General features: G+C 44.6%; 1 protein-coding gene across 2 annotated transcripts in view; it reads right to left on the bottom strand.

Annotated features, from left to right (window-relative positions):
- The window catches only part of LOC148533754 (cytochrome P450 2K6-like), an 83263-nt gene that overhangs the window by 40519 nt on the left and 20453 nt on the right, over window positions 1-22291 (bottom strand). For both annotated transcript variants that reach the window (XR_015877684.1, XM_088467242.1), the window contains exons 4-5: window positions 12481-12630; window positions 2525-2691 (exon numbers count right to left, since the gene is read on the bottom strand). Coding sequence is in view for 1 of the 2 variants with exons in the window: in XM_088467242.1 (XP_088323368.1) it covers window positions 2525-2691; window positions 12481-12630 (317 nt within the window). In the remaining variant the exon portion in view is untranslated. The remainder of the gene's footprint in view (window positions 1-2524; window positions 2692-12480; window positions 12631-22291) is intronic.

The following is a 22291-nucleotide window of genomic DNA, read 5'->3' as shown; positions in this document are numbered from 1 at the left end:
CACTGAGGGGATGTTAGAGGGGGTGAGGGGTGGGACACTGAGGGGAAGTTACAGGGAGAGTGAGGGATGGGACACTGAGGGGAAGTTACAGGGAGTGTGAGGGATGGAACACTGAGGGGGAGTTACAGGGAGGGTGAGGGATGGGACACTGAGGGGAGTTACAGGGAGGGTGAGGGATGGGACACTGAGGGGGAGTTACAGGGAGGGTGAGGGATGGGACACTGAGGGGGAGTTACAGGGAGGGTGAGGGATGGGACACTGAGGGGGAGTTACAGGGAGGGTGAGGGATGGAACACTGAGGGGGAGTTACAGGGAGGGTGAGGGATGGGACACTGAGGGGGAGTTACAGGGAGGGTGAGGGATGGGACACTGAGGGGAGTTACAGGGAGGGTGAGGGATGGGACACTGAGGGGGAGTTACAGGGAGGGTGAGGGATGGGACACTGAGGGGGAGTTACAGGGAGGGTGAGGGATGGGACACTGAGGGGGAGTTACAGGGAGGGTGAAGGATGGGACACTGATGGGGAGTTACAGGGAGTGTGAGGGATGGGACACTGAGGGGGAGTTACAGGGAGTGTGAGGGATGGGACACTGAGGGGAGTTACAGGGAGTGTGAATGATGGGACACTGAGGGGAGTTACAGGGAGTGTGAGGGATGGGACACTGAGGGGAAATTACAGAGAGGGAGTGCTGGCGGTGTTGGCAGTGCTGAATTTCCAGCAGTGTCCTCAATGTGGGGGCGCAGCAGTGTCATCAGTGCCAGCAGTGTCAGCAGTGTGGGATGATGACAGTGTCCTCAATTTGTGGGGGGCAGTGTCAGTGTCAGTGGTGTTGGCAGCACAGGGGTGCCAGCGGTGTCCTCAGTGTGGGGGTGCTTCTGGTGTCAGCAGTGCGGGAGTGCTGGCAGTGTGGGGGTGCTGACGGTGTCCTCAGTACGAAGGACTGCAGTGTCCTCGGTGCAGAGTGCCAGTGGTGTAGGCAGAGCGGGGGTGCCAGCAGTGTCCTCAATGCAGGGGTGCTGGCACTGTCAGCAGAGCAGGGGTGCCAGCATTGTCCTCAGTGTGGGGGTGCCAGCAGTGTCCTCAGTGCGGGGGTGCCGGCAGTGCGGGGCTGCTATAGGTGTCCTCAGTGCGTGGGTGTCGGCAGTGTGAGGGTGTTGATGGTCTCCTCAGTATGGGGGCAGCAGTGCAGGGTGCTGGCGGGGGTGCCGGCAGTGTCAGCTGTGGGGGTGCTTGGTGGTATCGGCAATGGGGGGCAGCGTTGTCAGTGCAGGGGATGGGTGACATCTTTCCTCCTCTTCCTGTGCCCACTGAAGTTTATGGACAAACGCTTATTGGCTGAGAGCTGTGACAGGCAGCTCTCTCAGCCAATCAGCAGCAAGGTCATAAACTTCAATGGAACTTTGTAAAATGGCCGCTTGAGACAAAACCTCAAGATCCAAAAGCGGGATCTCGAGGATCTGCCTCGAAAAGGGATCCGGGGAGGGCAGGGAGATCCGAGCTGTGTCTCTGATCCCCGTAGTTCGGATGAGCTTGGTTCCCTGAAAACCGGGCCCACTTATCTCTAGTGGAAAGTACAGTTGTTGCACAGTCCTATTTTTGTGTGGCACAGTACCGCAGTACCGGAGTGGTTAACAGGGTGTCATTGACACGTAGAATTTATTTTTCACCTATGCCATTTGAATTTCCTCCGTATTTTCTGGTTTCTAATACTGTACTTACTGTAAACTCTACAATATAATTTTCTGTCCAAAAACTAATAAACCCAATACTTTTCCTAATATAGAGAACTGCTAAGCATTTCAGGGTTATTAAAAAAAAAAAGAAAACAGTGATGATGACAAGAGGGGTAATAATGTGTATCCTGACTTATTATATATGATGGCAATTTTTAATTTTAGGAAAGTATAAATGGCAAAAAAATAAAGCTGATGATTTTGCAGTTACTGACCCAGTTCCTAATACAATTGAGCTTCCCTGCCAGTTGTATGGTGTTCATAACTCTAAAGCAGTGGTTCTCAAACTCGGTCCTCAGGACCCCACCACACAGGTCACATTTTCCATGTCACCCATCAGTTGCACAGGTGTATTCATTACTCACTGACACATTTTAAAAAAGCCACAGGTGGAGCTAATTATTTCACTTGTGATTCTGTGAGGAGACCTGGAAAACATGCTCTGTTTGGGGTCCTGAGGACTGAGTTTGAGAACCTGTGCTCTAAAGCAGTGGTTCTCAAACTCGGTCCTCAGGACCCCACACAGGTCACGTTTTCCAGGTCACCCAGCTGGTGCACAGGTGTACTCATTACTCACTGACACATTTTAAAAGATCCACAGGTGGAGCTAATTATTTCACTTGTGATTCTGTGAGGAGACCTGGAAAACATGCACTGTTTGGGGTCCTGAGGACAGAGTTTGAAAACCTGTACTCTAGATATCAACCTTTGAATCCATTAACTATTTGTCAAGGGATTCACGCAAAAAGTAACTAAAATCACACAAAACTTTGAGACAGCAATAACTTACCATGAAAATAGGTTTAGGTTTTCCCATGAGTTTTAAATTGCCATTAATTAAGTACATGAGCTCCAGAATAGTTGGATCATCATATTCAAATCTGCGATTCAGTAGTATGGATATAATTATATTGCCTACAGCAGCATTCATGATGCTCAAATTATCAAAGGGTTTTCCTAGAAATGAACAAATAAACAAGTTTTCAAATTAGCATCACCAACATCCATAGAAAAAACTATATAGTAAATAATTAAACAGATAACTAAATATATAGGAGTGAAATATTTTGGACACAGGCCATTGAAAAGTTTCAGGATTCCGGTTGTCTTTCTTAAAAAATGTAGTTGAACATTATTTTATTTTTAAAAGATCCCTGAAATAATATGCTAAAAAAACACACTATTGACTCAATAATGGAAATAGTCCCATCAGTATATTTTGATACTGTTTGAGCAGGATCGGATTCCTGGAATCCGTACACATCCGAACGTAGGAGTTATGGGTCAAACCGAGTCAGAGCTTGCCTCTACCCATCTTGTTTGGTTCTCCAAACGAGGCAAAACATCATCTTCCTGGCATTGGTTCTCACGTGTTTGGATTGCATATTAAAGTCACTCCTTCGTCATTGGGCACCATTTCACACTGGGGACCTGAGGGGGATGGTGTGTTTAGTATAGGATCACTTTGTACTAAATAAGGAAAAATGATTAGGAGCATTTGAGGCAGGGGCACTGTGTACTGTGGGCTGGCTGCAGTACTCTGATGCACAAAAGAAAAATGCTATTGGAGTGAACTACAGCACAGTCTGTTGCCTACCAGGGCATCTTTTTTTATAAAACCAAAAAAACACTATTATAAGGGTGCCACCTGGCTTATAAAACAGCCGCTGTGAGGCAGTTTGTTGTGTGTTCAGGCACTGTTAAAAAATTGTAATAATATAAAACTTGTGTGTTAGAAAAAATTATGTCCCCCCTTTACTGGGGGCGCTGGGAGTCGATATGGATCAGTCGATAGAAGAGTAGGAGCAGCAAATCAGTACTAGTCCTGAGACTGCTGCCAGCAGTCATGGTAGTATTTTAACATCTACTAAAGGTGGTCCAGAGGAAAAAGTTTAGAAAGGGAACCTGAAATCTAAACAATATTTCACAATGTTAAAGAAAATTTCAGCTCTAATAAGAAAGGGGAAAATTACTGCTGAAACATGGAAAATTGCCATCATTCAATACATTCATGCACTAGAATGCCTATTGCGAATGCCAGGGCCAAACATAGTCAGGTGTCTTCTGAAACATCACTTGCAACACCTCCTCACTCTAAGGGGAAAATTTACTAAGCTCCATGTCTGGTCGAGATTGCAATCACGGGTGTGTTTGGCCATTTTTAACAACTACGAAATTTACTAGCGGCAAACTCGGGTGAGAAATCATGAAACTCTCTTTAAAACATGGGTGAATACACAAATAGAAATAAATACACCATCGGCCAAACTTGCAGGTACTTTTCATAGCCAGGAATACAACAATGGAATTCACTAAGAATTGTGATTATAATCACAGCTGTAATTTTAGCAAACTCGATCCTAAATAGAAGTTTGAAATAGGCTACCCATTGAGCTGCGGGTTTTGCAGAAACATAAACAGATCAGTGTGATCTGTGTATGTTTCTGCCTGTAATTAGACAAAAAAGGGTTCATTTAAAAAAAAAAAAAAATTATATATTTATATATGGGTCTCTCCCCCAAAAGCATAACTATCCCTGGGCTCCTGAGCCAGTCCTGGTTCTAAAAATATGTGTAGGGGACCCCTTTACTATATGAACCAGCACTGTGTTTTGTGAACCAGTCTTGGTTTAAAAAATATTTTTAAAACCAGCAACATACACAAACTAGCCAGGGTGTGATGCACAGCCAGAAGACCCTTTCACTGTGTCCCCACAGCCAAAGTATTAACACCCCAAGCTAGTCAGCCCAGGCTGGGAATCTCAGGGGAAGTGGGGACCCCACCAATAAAGCCCCCCCCTCTCCTGAGCACTCCAGGCCTAGACTACCCATACTGTAAAAAAAAAAATAGTAGAAAAAAAGCACAGTACACACAAACACCAGTATTACAGCACACACACACACCAGAAAGTATAATTTTATTACACACTAAACACACTCACACATACCTTTTCCTTGGTGATCAGTCCCCTTCTCCAGTAGTAATCCAAGGGTTTCACAAAAAAATTAAATACTCACCTACCTCCTGGCGCAGGCCCGGTCTGTCAAAACAAAAAAATGAGTAACACGGACCTCTCAGACACTGAAGAGATTACAGTATGTGTATCGAAACACATACATTTCTGCAATGTAAGGGGGGTCCGTGTTATTTTTTTTTTACATGGCTGGGACTCTGGAGAAGAGGACTGACCTGTGCCAGGAGCTAGGTGAGTATTTTTTTTTGGGGGGGGGGGGACCCTTGGATAGCTACTGGAGAAGGGGACCAATCTGTGGGGAAAATGTAAGCATGTGTGAGTTTGTAATAAATGATACTTTCTATGGTATGTGTACTGTTTTTCTTACTATTTTTATTACAATGCGGGTACGGGTGACGGTTACCTGCTGGTAGCTGCTAGTTCCACAAGTGCCAAAGAGCAGGCACACTGGCATCTGTAGTCCCACTGTAAAAAAAACCAAAAAACATTTTTTTCACTTACCGTAAAATCTCTTCCTTGAAGTCCATCTGTGGGATGCCATTACTCTGGGTTATGCGTAGTGAGGTGTGGAGTCGGACACTAGCTTAATTTAAACTGGCTCCCACCCCCTATATAACCCCTCCCTTTCCACCCTAAGCTCGTTCTATGTTTAACAAAGCCGAAGGAGACCCACGGAAGGCACTGAGAAACCAGAAACCAATAGGTATCTTAATATGTAACCAAACAAGGGAGGGATTGCTGCATCCCCCAGATGGACTTCAAGGAAGAGATTTTACGGCAAGTAACAAATAATATTTCCTTTATCGTCCATCTGGGGGATGCCATTACTCTGGGTGATATACCAAAGCAAGCCTATAAAGGGAGGGGGGGGGGCATCTGAACTAACCCTCTCAAAGTTTTTCTCCCAACAATTGCATCCTTTGCACCAAATGTATGGAAGCGGTATACTTTATAAATGTATGTACAGTATGGATGACTGGGTAGTTGCTTTGCACCATGTCATACCGCCCAAGAGGCTCCAACCGCACGAGTCGAATGAGCCCAAATTGAGGCCGGAACTGTCACATTTGAGGACAAATATGCCTGCCTAATGGCAGAAGTGACCCATCTAGCAATGGACACTTTTGAGGCAGACCAGCCTCTTTTTGGCGCATCAGTCAATACTAACAGTGAATCCGTATGCCTAAAAGATGCAGTATGGTCCAAGTAAATGTGCAACGCACGTAACATATCCAACTTGAAGAACCTTCATTAGCCACTGAAATCTGTCAAAAAGCCGGAAGGACAATATCCTGGTTAATGTGAAAAGCCGATACCTCCTTTGGCAGAAAGGAAGGTTTTGTGCATAACACTACCCTATCTTCATGATAAATGAGAAGCGGATCTTTACAGGAAAGAGTCGCTAATTCAGATACCCTTCTGGCTGAAGCAATGGTAAAAAAGGAAAACAACCTTCAGAGTGAGGTATCGCAATTCTATACATTCAAAAGGTTCGAATGGTGACTTTTGGAGTGCCTCCTCAACTAAATTCAAGTCCCAAGGAAGAACCAGTGGGACATAAGGAGGCTGTAAGCGAAGAACCCCCTGAAAATAGTCTGAACCTCTGGAATGGTGGCCAAATTCTTCTGAAACAGAATTGATAGAGCCAAAATGTGTCCTTTAAGAAAAGACAATGTTAAACCTTCAACTAACCCCTCTTGTAAAAAAGACATGAGGCGAGACACTCTGAACTTTTCTGGTTTGAACTTGTTCTGTTCACACCAGGAAATATATATCTTCCAAGTTCAATGATATATCCGGGGATGCAACTGGTTTACGAGCCTGTATCATGGTTTTCACCACAGAGTCTGAAAACCATGTGGCTCTCAAAACATCAGATTCAAGAACCATGCCATCAAAGCCAATCGAGGAAAATCTTGTTGAAGGCATGGACCCTGAAGCAACAGATCTGGATGCAGTGGCAGACAAAACTGAACGTCTGCCAGCATGTTCTGAAGAACTGTGTATCAATGATGGCGTTGCCAGTCTGGAGCCACCATAATGACCAGTCGAATCCGCTGGATTACCTTTGGCAACATTATCAGAGGAGGAAAGATGTATCCCAGTTGAATCACCCAATGTGCTGTCATGGCATCCACCAGAGATGCCTGAGGATCCAGGACAGAGATCTGTACCTTGGAAGTTTCCTGTTTAGATGAGAAGCCATTAGATATACTGTATGTATGGAGCTCCCCATCTGGTCACTATTTCTGCAAACACCTCCTGGTGTAATTCCCATTCCCCTGGATGCACACTGTTGCAACTTAATAAATTCACCTCCCAGTTGTCCACCCCTGGAATGTGAATTGCTGATATACTTAGGACCCAATTTCTGCCCAATGAAGGATGTGAGAAACTTCCGTCATTGCCAGCCAGCTGCGTGTGGCACCCTGCTTGGTTATGTAAGCAACTGCTGTGGAATTGTCTGATTGGATTTGCACTGGTAAATTCTTTAGGTAGCACTGTGCCTGAATCAATGCATATATAATTGCCCTTAATTCTAGTATATTAATGGGAAGAGCTGTTTCCTGAACAGACCAAAGACCCTGTAAGTGTAGAAATTCTTCTTCCTCCATGGAACAAATGACTGACCTTATGGACTCCATCTTGAACTTTTCCAAGTAAAGATAACCATTTTAACCTCCTGAGGTTGAGAATCGGTTGAAACGACCCACCTGGTTTGCTTACCAAGAAGAGTATGGAGTAAATTCTCTGATCCTGTTGTAGTACTGGGACTGGAATGATTACTTCAGAATTGCTTGCATAAGAGCAACCTTTCTGCAACCATCTACCTGGAGATGGGTGGAAAAGAAGCTTCTTGGAACCGGACATTCCAAATCCAGCATGTAACCCCTGGTGACTATTCGATTTACCCAAAAATCTGAATTGAAACAAATCCAATGTTCCTGGAATCTGAGTAAATGACCTCCCATCATAGGACGGGTCCCAGACCTGTGAAAGTCATGTGGATTGACCTGCTAGTTTATTAGCAGGCTGACTGGTGCCTGTGACCTTACCTCCCCTAAATGTTCTTCTTCGGGACAACTAGGTGCAACCCGGAAGAACTTAAAGTTTTCTCGACCCTGATGCCGAAAGGCCCAAAACCTAGGAGTTATAACCTTAGGAGTACTTACAGAAAGATATGGACTCTTTCCTCCTGTAATCTGAGAAATAATCTTGGTTAAATCTGGACCAAACAAAACTCCTCCTTCAAATGGTAATGCCTCTAAAGCATGCTTAGATTCTACATCTGCTTTCCATAATTTAAGCCACAGTGAACGCCTGGCCGAAATGGCCAATGCAGAAATCTCAGACTGTACCTGAATAGTATCTATCAAAGTGTCACCTATATATTAAAGCTTCCAAAATCTGATCAGCTAAAGAACTAGCTTCAGACATCTCCCCTGCTTGAAAACCAGTAATCATCTGATTCATCCAGGGACCAATAAGCCTTTATCACCCAGGCACTAGCCAATGTTGGATGCAGTGATGCTCCTCACAAAGTGAATAAGGCTTTTGATACAGACTAACTTTTCCTATCCATATTGACTTTTGGCGTTACAGATTGTGCAATAGGAATAACCGTATTCCTTGTTGACCTAGCAATAGGAGCATCCACCGTGGGTGGAACCTCCCAAATATTGTTAAAACAAAGCGCTTGTATATAAGAGAAATGTATATGCAATACTTTTATTTAAAAGCAGAACTTTAAGATCAATGTTTATAGTCTTTTTGGACTATTGATGGTAACTGATTATTTCAGAGATCCAAATGTAATGCTGGTACTGGCATTCTCTGTGAGGTATAGGTAGCCCGATAGTGCTGGGAGGGTAAGTAACTAACTGTCCCTACCTCTGCCTACCTCCTCCTTGACGTTTGTCCCCCAGCTTGATATCTCTTGTTCGTCACTGTCCATCTGGCTTGATGTCACTCTTCTACTTCCCGGTTCCACGTGCAGTATTCATCAAATCGTTTCATGTCTGTCGACAATTTCACAGGGATGAGGACTCTCCCGGATTTTTATAATTTATACTAAAAAAAACTTTATTTAAAACTTTTGTTTGGTACAGGAAGTTCCTTTCCGGAAGTAGTTAAAAAGAGCAGTAAGCTCATGTTAGGGTACTTATTCTCTTATGATGGAATTTCTTTAGGTATTGCATATTAAAAATTATTTTAGATGGATGTGTAAATATATTAAAAATGTTTTTACTGATAATAACTAAATTCTATAAAAATGCATTCAGCTCAATATCAACTGTATATTCAGACCATGCGGTTTCAACGTCTTTAATAAACAGATCCACTTTGTCTCTTTTTTTCTCAAATCCATAGTAATGTCTCCTCCTCTCCAGTAGGGGGAAACTTCTCTCTGCCCATAAGTTTTAACTCATTGGGGTTTTTTTCCTTATGACTTTCCAAAAAGTACTGAAACGGAATATCACAATACATGCAGTAAACACAAATATGGCAGCTGGTCCTAACTCACAAGAAGATAAACACAAATCTCAATCATAAGACAGAAAAGGGGGGTAATGGGAAAAAGGCACCGGCGCACAATTTATGAAGGATGGATTTCAGAATATAAATAATTATAAAATACACAATTTATTATATATAACGAGCAAATAAGAAAATGCATGACAATTCCAATATCAAAGTGACATAGTGCAATAAAGGGATATCATTCCCATATAAGCCACAAATGATCTGAATGAAAGTGACAACGTGCAAATGGAAAGAAACTTCCTTTTTGAAAGGTATAAGTTCCAATGGATAGATGGATTATAAATCTCACCCCTCGTTGGTGCTGCGGTGGGCTAGCCCTGTGAAGGCAAATGGGTCCCGGGCTGGAAAGCTCGGCACCACCGCAGAAGATTTTCCAACCACAAGTCCTGGGGGGAGTTCAAAGTCCTCAACGTATGCTCCATACAACGTGTATCGGTTATTGAACCTTTTTCAAGAACGGATAGCATACCTCACATTGATTGGGGTATTTATACCCCTCTTCTTATTGCTTCCTGTCCGGCTTATGCGTTCCACGTGCGGTCCACAATGAGTGTCTGCCGGATGTGACGCATTCATTCTCTATCGTCACTTCCGGTTTCGATCATTCCAGGTGGTGGCCGGATGTCCCGCGTCTCGTACATGACGCCTCCTCCGGTTTCAGTTGCCATTTTATTGGTTCCCTGACTTCATACACCAGTGCGCTCATGTGACCTTAAGTCACGTGTATCTTTAAAACAGAAGTTATTCAATGACTCCATTTTCATGGTACCCAGTATCTTTTGTCGCCATCTTGGAATCTGGCAAAAACTTCATACTCATATTTTTCTTTCTGAAGTAGTATTTCCAAACATTTCTTTCATCTTTTGAAATGAGCTGTACTCTCCTCTCCTCTCACCATTTCATCTACTGTCGTACTTGGTATTCCCACAGAGTCTTACCCTATACCCGAGGAGAGGTTTTCCATACTCATTAAGAATCCATAGATACATGTAAAATAAGATAAAACGTGAATAATTAATACAATATATAAAATCATTCTAAAAACCATTTGATCTCAAAATCAACATTATGTCCCATTGGTTTAAGTGAGTTTAGTTCAAAGATCCACCTCATTTCTTTCTGTGCCAATATTTTTTCTGCACTTTTATTTTTCCAATTAGTTTTTATTTGTTCTATTCCTATGAAGCGTTTGATGTGACCCTCACATTTGGCATGTTTTAAAGCAAAATGTTCTGATAGAGGGTGTGATACTAACCCTTTTCTGATATTGTATACATGTTCTGCAGATCTAATTTTTAAGGGTCTGGAAGTTTTTCCTACATAGAGAAGACCACAATCGCATTCTAATATGTATATTACATTCCGCGAATGGCAGCTGATAAAACCAGATATTTTATATTGTTTTCCACTCACTTCAAAATCTACCATTTTCCTTTCTATATTAGGTTTAGTCGTAATTTAGCACATCAAACATGCTCCACATCTGATTTAGTAAGACGTAGAAAATACCATGAGAATGATTCGCAGCAAGGGATTCCACAGCTTTTATCTAGTCCTATTGGATACATTATTTAATCTCAGGATCACGTTACGTCGGGGATGTGTTTTCTTCATTTGTCCCTGTATATGTTCTTTCATCGGGTTGGGTATGATATCCCAGCTGTCAGGATGCTGCAGGTCGTAATACCGACATCGACATCCCGACAGCTTGAATACCGACACCCATAGGATGCCATCTAACCCACCCTCCCCAGTGCCTAACCCTAACCTCCCCCCTCTAGTGCCTAAACCTAACCTCCCCCTCCCCGCACCCTAATCCTAACCCTCCCTCCCCGGTGCCTAACCCTAACCCTCACCCTAGTGCCAAACCCTAACCCCGCTAGCTAACGCTACCCTCCCCCTAACACCCTGATACGTAACTTTGGGATGCCGACGGTCGGGATACTGGTGCCGGGTCCCGACCTGGAATTTCTTTGCGACATTTGTTATTTGTATTATATTACCATTATATAGCGCCAGTTGTGGTTATACCCTATGTTATATTTCTGCCTAAAGAGAATTTACACCTGCCAGAGGGCTGGTGCAAGTTTCAAAGTTTAGACCGATGAGGTGTCTAAAGACGCATCGAGATGAATTAGCACCAAAGCCAGTGGGCGTCTCAGTAGATAGGTCATTGGTCACGACATAATCATAAAGATGGAGATGAGGCTAAGACAAGAGCGCATCTTTGAATTAGGCCTAGAGCAGCATGTGAAAGAACAATAAAGTACAAATGTCTATATGTTACTGTACACTGTAGATGTAATTGTATACAATTGTAACCAGTTGGCTCCTAAAGTAATTTTTAAAAACTCATAATTCAATATTTATTTTTTAAACAGAAACAAATGCTGCTAATCACAGAATGGCTGCTTCCTTTGTGACACTGATATATGCATTTACACTGAAATAAATGCTATTCATTTTAAAAGTTGTTATCTACGGAATAAAAATAGTGTGTGACTGTAATAAAGGAAAAATGCATAAAATGACGGACTATGAGAAGGAATAGGGGGAACGAAATGTAACGGAAACAAATTAGGGAGTGATTGATTTACTTAATAAAGAGTCCATAATCAGGGCCGGCTCAAGGCACGTTCGACCAGTGCGGTCGAATAGGGTCACCACCCTATAGAGGGCGCACACCACCCAACCATTCCCGATTTAAGCGGGATAGTCTCGTTTACCGGGCACTGCCCCGCAGTTCCAACCGTGGGGCGAAGTATGCCACGGGTGGTCGTGAGGTTGGGCACCCCCACCACCGCAGCTGTGCAGCGGTGATGGCCCCGGAGAAGAGGAATTGATGTCGCGCGCACATACGTGCGGCATCCACTCAGTGCAGGAAGAGGGCTGGGGGTAGCCCAGCTACTGACGTAGTACTGGGCTCGCCCCCTGCCTGACATTAAATGGGAGGTGTGCCATACGGGCATGCCCCCAAATAACGTCATTTAGGGGGCATGGTCTATGGTAATTAGGCCACACCTCCATTTTCGGCCATGCACAGGTAACAGGCGCCTAAGTCCCACCTGGAGCCGGCCCTGCAAATAATTCAGTGCAAATCGTTCAAATCAGTTCTATAAATGCATTCCTATGTGAGGTGTATACAAATAGAGAGGGAATAATATATTAATATAACAGTTACAGTAATCTGTGTCCTTGTAGAAGGTATATGTAATGTAACCACTCACCTCCATAGGATGTAAATGTCTGTGTTAGACAAGCAGCCTCCTCAATAATCTTGTTTTCTATACTCTTCTTGCCCATCCCAAAGTCTCGCAGTGTTGATAGAGTAAATCGTCTCATCACTTTCCAGTTCTCACCGTTAGTAAAGAAAATACCTGAACAGAATAAATAAAAATGACGGTGATGTGCTGGATTAGAGTAAATATCAGTAATACAATATATCTGGGAGATTTGAGCTTCACTGAGAATACAATTCGCCATTTGTGTTCAGTATGAGGTCAGCTATTTTGTCACCCACGTCCAAGCTAAACCACTTTCTCATATCCTAGTGTTCATATTCCTGTGAGCTCTGTAATGTTACGGTTATTCCCAGGGCTCGAAGTGAGCCGGTATACAGCGGTATGCCATACCGCTACTTCAGCCAGTGTCCCGACTTAGCCCACACTGGGAGCAACAGAGCAGCTGCAACATAATGTGGAGATGTGTCCCGTAGGGGAGAGACATCTCCAAGCAGCGCTGGCCTGACCGAGCATGAGGTGAGGGTCCCGGCACCATGACAGATGGGGCTTTACGCTCTTCCATGACGGATGTGGCCACAGTACAAACCCGGCGCCGGTCGTGAACCAATCACAGACCGGCGGCCAATTAAGGACTAGAGAATCATCGGCTGTGGTGATTTTAATTTGGTGCCGGCCGCTACCCAACCACAACTTGCGGATTGGCAGCCAATCAGAAGCAGCTATGCGGCTGCATCTGATTGGCTGCTGGTCTGTGCCGTGATTGGTTCACAGTCGGCATCAAGTCTAAAGCCTGGAAGGAGGATGCTGATCTGCCTGCGGAGCTCCACTGCCAGCCGGGTGGACGGTAGGAGAAGCCAGACTCTGTCAGCACTGACTCCGGACATGGAACAGGTACAGGGGGTAAGAGAGGGAAGTATTTAGTGTGATGTGCAGGGGGTGTGTGGAGGGAAATGTGTGGGGAGGGGGATTTCAATTGGGGCCGTATTCAATTTGAGGCGTTAAGTCCGTATCGGTGGTAATTTACCGCCGATGAGTTGATTTTCGCCTGTTTTCATTTTACCCCGTATTCAATTAGAAAGACTTTCCGCCTAGGCGGAAAGTTAACGCAATGTAATAGTCAGAAAAGTATCGCCTATGAATAGCAGGTGTTAAAAAGTGCAGAATTGGGGTTTTGGGGGTGCAACATTGCGGGACCCCCCGTGCAGCCTTTAGACAGTCCCCCAAAGGTAAACTGTGTCAAAAAAGTAAAATAAAAACAAACACTTTTAGACACCCCAAATAATCACTTTAATTTTGGGGGTGAAAAAAAAAATTGGATGACAAAGTTAAAAACTAGCAAACTTTACTCTGGGGGGGGGTCCCCAAGTATGTCCCAAGTGTTTTTTTTTCATTGCAGCTGCTTGCAGCAGGTGGGTTTTTCACGTTTTCTTCAACTCACTTTAGCAACTTTAAAATATGCTGACACCCATTTTCAAGTATCCCAAACCTGATGGGCATAGTTATTTTTCCCAAAAAATTCTTGTAAATGCTCTTCCGCAGCACTTTCTTCCAAGCCGCATTTATGCACCTGCCGCAGCTATCTTCAACAGATAATAATGGGGGTACCCATAGTGATCCCCTATGTCTAAACATTTTTAAGATGTCCCCTGGAATATTTCCCAAAAATTCCCGTTATGTTTCTACCTGTAAAAAAACGGGATAAAAGTTTAAAAAAAAATGACATAGGGCCCCCCTCCAAAAGCCAAACCAGCCCCAGGCTTGGCAGCCAGTGGTGGTTTCTAAAAATACAGGGAACAAAATGTGTAAGGTTCCACCGTATTTTAGAAACCAACACCAGGCTGCAGGGACTAGTTCTGGTTTTAAATATAGGGGGCAAAAAAGACGTGGGGTACCCCCTATATTTAAGACCAGCACCAGACCCAACCGACCGGGGTGTAATGCCACAGCCCGTAGACCCAATCACCGGGGCTCCAGGTCCAAAGCATTAGCAACCCAAGTTCCACTGTAAAGTACAATAGTCTTACATTATTTGCCCCCCCCCCATTGCCCCCATACCCACCGCTCCAGGGGTATGGGGAAGAGCCCCGGGCTTCAGCGTAAGCCTGGGGTGCTCGGGAGGGGGTAGACCCTTCTTTGGGGGGTCCCCGATTCCCCCGAGATCACCGGCTTGCGCTGACTGACTTGGGGTCACCCTCCTCTGTGTCTGTGCGCTGCCCCCCACCCCACCCAATGTACTTATTATTACAGATTTTTATTAGTCTGCTGGGGGAAGGTGTCAGGAATGACTCAGAAGGATCTCCTACTAAGGAGCTGAAAAGCTGAGGCCCGGGGTTGTGGTAGGAATCGGAGGCGAGGGGCCTGGATGTATGACCTCCTCATCCTCTAGTTTCGGATGTTGGCGAGACCCGATCACAGGAGTGGAGTCTAACCTGCTGGGAGGTGTTCAACAGTGACCCCTCCAAGCGGGATATGGGTTTAAGCTGCACCCAGCAAGAAGGTCGTGGCCCCAGGTATCTGATGCATGTGGGGAATGGAGATTAGAACAACAATGAGTCCCAGGAGGTTTGTACTTCAGAAAGAAGCACTAGCGAGGTCACTGTATGAGGATGTAGAACTAAGTAGGCAAGGTATTAGATGACCGCTGGCACGGGAGGTATACACGGTAGTGATTATGTGAGATAGGTGTTCAGGTGCACCACTGTCACAGGAGGATGATGCTGTGATTGTACTCGTAGGATGTACTGAGTACGCGGGCAAGGTGTTTCAGACGCACCGCTGGCACAGGAGGAAGTTAGGATAGACTTGAGAGTAGAACAACAAGGGGACCTGGAACGTAGGACAGCAAGCAAACACTAGTAGTAACGATGTTGTACAGGCAACTTCCTGTTGTCCAGAGCCTGTTTAATACCTAAAGGTAGCAGTCCATTGGAAGGCAGCATCAGCTGACAAAGATCATGCTACCATTAGACAGAGGGTTAGTCAGGTGATGAATACTGTCATGGCTGCGCCCCTTAATGGTGGCAATCTCGGTAACCAAATCACGGAGTAGCAACTGGAACACAAGCGCACCTAAGGCATGATCCTCAGTGCGTCACTCGCCGCTGCAACAGACGTCTAGCCGCATGAGTAGTCAGGGGAAGTCGGCACTGAGGTGAGTAATGGCCAATCCTAGGCCAGAACCTGACAGTAATCCCCCCAGGGTGGACTCTGAACACCCACAAGGCTCATCAGGAAACTTCCTGTGAAATGCTTGAATAACTTGAGGGGCATGGACGTCAGTAGCCTTAATCCATGCTCGTTCTTCAGGTCTGTACTCTTTCCAAAATAAGGTACTGAAGGCAATTGGATTGATGTTGAGAATCTAGAATTCTCTCAACCTCAAATTTGATACCCTGTTGGGTCTACACTCGAGGTGCTTTAGGAGAGGAAGGTTGAAATTGGTACAGGATCAAAGGACATAGTAGAGAGTTATGGAATGTATTGGAGATCTTCAGCTGAGGTGGAAGTTACAACATTTATACACCACAGGATTCAACACTCTGAGGATGTGGTAGGGTCCAACGAAGCGTGGAGCAAACTTCATGCTTGGTGCCTTTAAAAGAATGTTCTTGGATGATAACCATACTCTCAGAAGGGGAACAGCAAGGTGTTTATCAGCAAATCTTTTGTAGTTACTCGAAGCTTTCTTCAAGGAACAATGGATATCCTTTCACAAAACTGCAAAAGAATCCACCAGATTGGTTAAGGCTGGTACCTCTATGGATGCTAATTCTTGAAAATCAGGCACTCGTGGATGTCTACCATAGACTGTGAAAAATGGAGTGGAATTAGAGGAAGAGTGATACCGGAAATGATGTGAGAATTCAGCCAATGGCAAAAGATTGACCCAGTCATCCTGCGAAGATGATACAAATAGCCTAATAAAAATTTCCAACTCTTGGTTCACCCTTTCGGTCTGACCATTAGTTTGTGGAGAACTATAGCTTAATGCCACAGGTTGTAAACAATGCTCTCCAGAACTTGGCTACAAATTGTACCCCTCAATTGGACACTATCTCTTTGGGTAGACCATGCAACCAGAAGACGTCCCAGAAGAATACTTTCGAAAATTGTGGAGCTGGAGCTGAAAGAAGACCGACATGGGGAATAAAATGGGCCATCTTTGAGAATCGATCCACGACCACCCACACAGTGTGATGTCTTTTGGACAATGGTAGTTCAGAAATAAAATCCATGGAGCAACTAGAACTGGTAGAGGATGTAACGGACCCACGGTTTTACTGCGATTGACCTTATGCTGAGCGCACTTAGCACAGAACATAATGAAATCGCGAACGTCTTTCCTTATGGTAGGCCACCAGTAAGATCGCTGTAAAAACTTGTACGTTTTAAGAATACCGGAATGTCTAGTGAAGAGAGAGGCATGGGCCCAAGTTAGTAATCTTTTACATAGTTGTGGAGCAACAAAGATTTTGCCAGATGGAGGAGACAGAAGTTAAGTGAGTGCAAAGACAAGGGGTCCAAGATTGAGCGAATTTGGGGTTGATCCTCTTCCTCCTGTGCAGACAGAAAAGACTGAGAAAGGGCATCAGTTTTTTTTATTTAGAACACCAGGTTGAAACTGAAGCTTGAAGTCAAATCTGGCAAAGAAGAGGGACCAACGAGCTTGCCTGGCATTTAACCAATGAGATGTTTGAAGGTATACCAGATTTTATGACCAGTAATGATGGTGACAAGGAATCTAGCACCTTCCAAAAGATGTTAACACTCTTCCAGTGCCAAGCGCATAGCCAACAACTCTTGGTCACCAATAGCATATTTCTTTTCTGCCGGGGAAAATTTCCACGAGAAGAACCCACATGGATGACTCTTCCCATCCTTAGCAGTCTGAGGTAGCAAGCCTCCTACTCCAATCGAAGAGTCATCTACCTTTAAAATAAAGGATTTATCAAGTTGTGGTTGACGAAGGATTGGAACTGCCATGAATGCTGTTTTTAATTTTTGAAATGTGGTCACTGCCAGGGGAGCCCAGTGAGAAGGAATAGCACCCTTTTTGGTGAGTGCAGTGATGGGAGTGACCAGAGTGGAGAAATTAAAATTAAATCTTCAATAATAATTAGAAAATCCTAGGAATCGCTGGGTAGTTTTCAGAGAGTTAGGTTGAGGCCAATCTCGAATGGCCCTCAATTTGTCTGGATCCATCTGTAGAAAGTTTCCAGAGATGATATGTCCCAAAAATGGTACAGAGGGTTGCTCGAAAAGACACTTGGAAAGTTTCCCAAAAAGACTGTAGTTCCGGAGACGGGACAACACCTCTCAAACATGAAATCTATGTGATTGCAGATTCTCAAAAACAATTTAAATCTCGTCCAGATAAAATCACAACGAACTTGTAGAGAAAGTCCCTGAAAATTTAATTAACGTAACCCTGGAATACCGCAGGTGCATTACCAGGTATTCAAAGTGGCCATCCCGGGTATTGAACGCTGTTTTCCACTCATCCCCTGCCTTAATGCAAATTAAGTTAAGTTATAGGCTCCGCGGGGTTCCAACATTGTAAAAACATGAGCCCCATGAACCTTGTCGAAAAGTTCAGAGATGAGTGGCAGCGGGTACAGGTTCTTGACAGTAATGAGATTGAGTCCTCTAATCTATGCAGGGTCTGAACCCCCCATCTTTCTTTTCTAGAAAGAAAAATCCTGCCCCTGCAGCAGAAGAGGATGGTCTGATAAACCCTTTGGCTAGGTTTTTGTTGATATAGTTGGACATAGCTGCCATTTCCGGAACCGAGAGAGGGTAGATTTGGCCACGAGAATGAGATCTATGCCACAGTCCCAAGAACAATGAAGAGGTAATTTATCCGCAGCCTGTTCACAAAAAACATCAGCAAAATCCTGATAAGGTTCTAGCAGATGGGGATTTGGGAGGATTTTCAATTGATCAGGAGTAGGAGGTTTAGAAGAAAGACTGGTAGAAACTTGATGGGTACGTACAGGAATCACATGGGACAGGCATCTATGGAAGCAGCTCGGACCCCAAGCAAGGATTTGCATATTAGACCAATTTAACGTAGGGTTATGTCTTATTAACCAAGGCAGACCTAAAATTAGTTCATAGGATGTTTTAGGTAGGACCAGGAATTCCAACAATTGATGGAGACATCCTACTCGGAGGGACACCGGGATGGTAACAGAGGAGATAGACTCAACCAGAGTGATATTGCCATCTACCCCTGAAAGAGCCAGCTTCCTGGGTAAAGGAGTAACGGGAATACCCAAGGTTTGTACTAAAGACTACGAAATAAAATTACCAAGGCCTTCAACTCTTTTGTCCTTGACTTGTGGGAAAGGGACACTGTTAAGAGACTATCCATTAAGTGGGAAGGCTTGATCACTACCCCCAACTAGACGCACCCAGATCCAGTTAGGATCTTGTGTTTCCTGCAAGAAGAGGACAATTCTTGAGACTGTGTTCCGGAGCTGCAAAGTAAATGCAGAGTTTATTCTGGAAGCGGTGATTACATTCCGCTGTGGTCAGCCGAGATTTATTGACTAGCATCGGTTCTTCATTACTTGTAGCTGGAGAAGTGGAACATGTATCAAATAACTGCTAATCTCAGCGCCCTCTACTAGCCAAACGTTCCCTATGGCGTAAGTCAATCTTGATACATAGTGAGATTACCTCGGAGAAGGACTCTGGAAGCCCGAGAGGCTAATTCATCTTTCATTTTCTCAGAAAGACCATTTAAAAAGGCTGCCTTAAGAGCCTCTTCATTCCATTTCAGTTCGGAAGAGATGGTCTGAAATTATACCACATACTGTCCTACGGTACGGGTTCCTTGTAGGACTCGAAGAAGATAAGAGGAAGCCGAGGCAGTATGGCCTGGCTTTCGAAGGAAGAAATAAAATTTTCATAGTTAGACACCAGAGGATCTGCTCGTTCCCATAGTGGGGAGACCCAATCCAAGGCAGTTCCCGTCAGTAATGAAATAATGTAAGCCACCTTAGACCTAGGCGTAGGGAAATTCTGTGGCAGACATTCGAAGTGGATCTCACATTGGTTAATAATTCCCCGGCAACGTTGTGGATTTCCATCAAAGCGTTCTGGGGATGCCAACTGAAGATGAGACTTCTGTGTTATAGTTAACGATATTGTTCAGTGATGGCACCCTCCCTGTGGCTGGGTCCCAGTCCTGGAGCCAGCAACCCCCGCCTGCCCCCCAAAAAATTTTGTTAGGTTACAGTCTTATTCTAAAATGGAATAAATTAATTTTTGTCCTCAACATTCTACACACAATACCCTATAATGACAACATGTAAAAAGTTTTTTTTAGATTTTTGCATAATTCATTTACATAATATTCATGGCCTTTCGCCATGAAGCTCAAAATTGAGCTCAGGTGCATCCTGTTTCCATTGGTCATCCTTGAGATGTTCCTACAGCTTAATTGGAGTCCACTTGTGGTAAATTCTGTTGATTGGACATGATTTTGAAAGGCATACACCTGTTTGTATAAGGTTACACACTTGGCAGTGCATGTCAGAGCACAAACCAAGCATGAAGTCCAAGGAATTGTCTGTAGACCTCCGAGACAGGATTGTCTAGAGGCACAAATCTGGGGAAGGGTAAAGAAAAATATATGCTGCTTTAAATGTCTCAATGAGCACAGTGGCCTCCATCATCTGTAAATGGAAGAAATTTGGAACCACCAGGACTCTTCCTAGAGTTAGCCAGCCATCTAAACTGAACAATTGGAGGAGAAGGGCCCTAGTCAGGGAGGTGAATAAGAACCCGATGGTCACTCTGGCAGAGCTACAGCATTCCTCTGTGGAGAAAGGAGAATCTTCCACAAGGACAACTATCTCTGCAGCAATCCACCAATCAGGCCTGTATGATAGAGTGGCCAGACGGAAGCCACTCCTTAGTAAAAAAGCACATGGCAGCCCGCCTGGAGTTTGCCAAAATGCACCTACAGGACTCTCAGACCATGAGAGACAAAGATTGTGCAAGGTGTTATGTTTGGAGAAAACCAGGCACCGCTCATCACCAGGCCAATACCATCCCTACAGTGAAGCATGGTGGTGGCAGCATTATGCTGTGGGGATGTTTTTCAGCGGTAGGAACTGGGAGACTAGTCAGGCTAGAGGGAAACATGAATGCTGCAATGTACAGAGATATCCTGGATGAAAACCTTCTCCAGAGCGCTTTTGACCTCAGACTGGGGCGACGGTTAATCTTTCAGCAGGACAACGACCCTAAGCACACAGCCAAGATATCAAAGGAGTGGCTTCAGGACAACACTGTGAATGTCCTTGAGTGGCCCAGCCAGAGCCCAGACTTGAATTTGATTGAACATTTATGGAGAGATCTGAAAATGGCTGTGCACCGATGCTTCCAATCCAACCTGATGGAGCTTGAGAGGTGCTGCAAAGAGGAATGGGCGAAACTGCCCATAGATAGGTGTGCCAAGCTTGTGGCATCATATTCAAAAAGACTTGATGCAGTAATTGCTGCCAAAGGTGCATCACCAAATTATTGAGCAAAGGCTGTGAATACTTATGTACATGTGATTTCTTAGTTGTTGTTTTTTTATTAAATTTGCAAAAATCGTAAAAAAAAACTGTTTACACGTTGTCATTATGGGGTACTGTGTGTAGAATTTTAAGGACAAAAATTAATTTAATCCATTTTGGAATAAGGCTGTAACATAAAAAAATGTGGAAAAAGTTAAGCGTTGTGAATACTTTCTGGATGCACTGTAGATCCCGAGCTGCAGTGCTGCACTGTGTGCAAAACCTGATGCTCTGCACAGGCATGAAATATGGATGTATTTAAAGTGTATATTTTATAAAGAAAATGCACTTACCTGTGATTCTCTAGATGGCCAGGGGATCCAGAGTCCTTGGTGGGCTGCCGGATCCCCCAGCCTCTTCCAGAAGAGACAAAATGTTCCCCTAAGCAGCCTCATGCCTGGAAGTGGTATGAGGAGGTGCATATGGAGCTGACTAATGCAGCCAACTAACTGTGGCAGTGAGCTCCAAAAGAGCTTTACTTCCGTGGCCAGGGAACCCTGCCCTGGGACCCTTCTTGCCAACCTCTGGAGCTCAGATTCAGGCAGAGGTGGCAGGCTTGGTCCCTTAGCAGATTCCTGGAAGTAGGATTTGGAGGGAAACCTCCCTCAGCCCTAGACAAGCCGACTCCTGGGTGGCGACTAAAACACCAGGTGGGCTTAGGCATAGGGCAGTGACCACTCCCCACTGTCCATAGGGGACAATGTTAAATGCACATGCTGGCCACAGGTGATTTGCTGGAAACCACAGGGCGGACTTATCCCCTGTGGTAATGTATATTGGAGTGGCATAAAAGAAGGCTTCGTAACTTTGTACATCCTTGTATAAAATTGTACATCCTTGTATATCCTGTGTGGAGAAGAATTGCTGTAACATCTTTTGTATGATGATATTCCCCTTCAATCGGAAGGGAGGGTCTTTTTTAAGACACCTTTCCCTATTCGTTTGCATCTGAATCCTGCGACCAACAGAATTGCGCCAAACGCTATTCCGTTCTCCTACTGTTCTGGGTTGAGCCGTGCGTCTCCAAGGCTCCAGCCCTCTGCCAGCTACCGTGCAGAGCCTGGTCTATTGCAAGGGATCAGGTGGGGACAGCCGACACTAAACAGGAGGTGTGGCCGCAGCTAGTCGACACACATGCAGCAGAACAGTTCCAGGCACCGGAGATGAGAGACTAAGTGTACCCAAGAAGCGGTTCCAAATGCCAATAGTAGAGTTTGGCTGTG

Source organism: Taudactylus pleione, unplaced genomic scaffold (assembly GCF_031769625.1).
Source record: "Taudactylus pleione unplaced genomic scaffold, aTauple2 ptg000070l, whole genome shotgun sequence".
Classification (NCBI taxonomy): Eukaryota; Metazoa; Chordata; class Amphibia; order Anura; family Myobatrachidae; genus Taudactylus; species Taudactylus pleione.
Note: the sequence above shows the minus strand (reverse complement) of the source record. Positions and strands in the feature narration are given on the sequence as shown.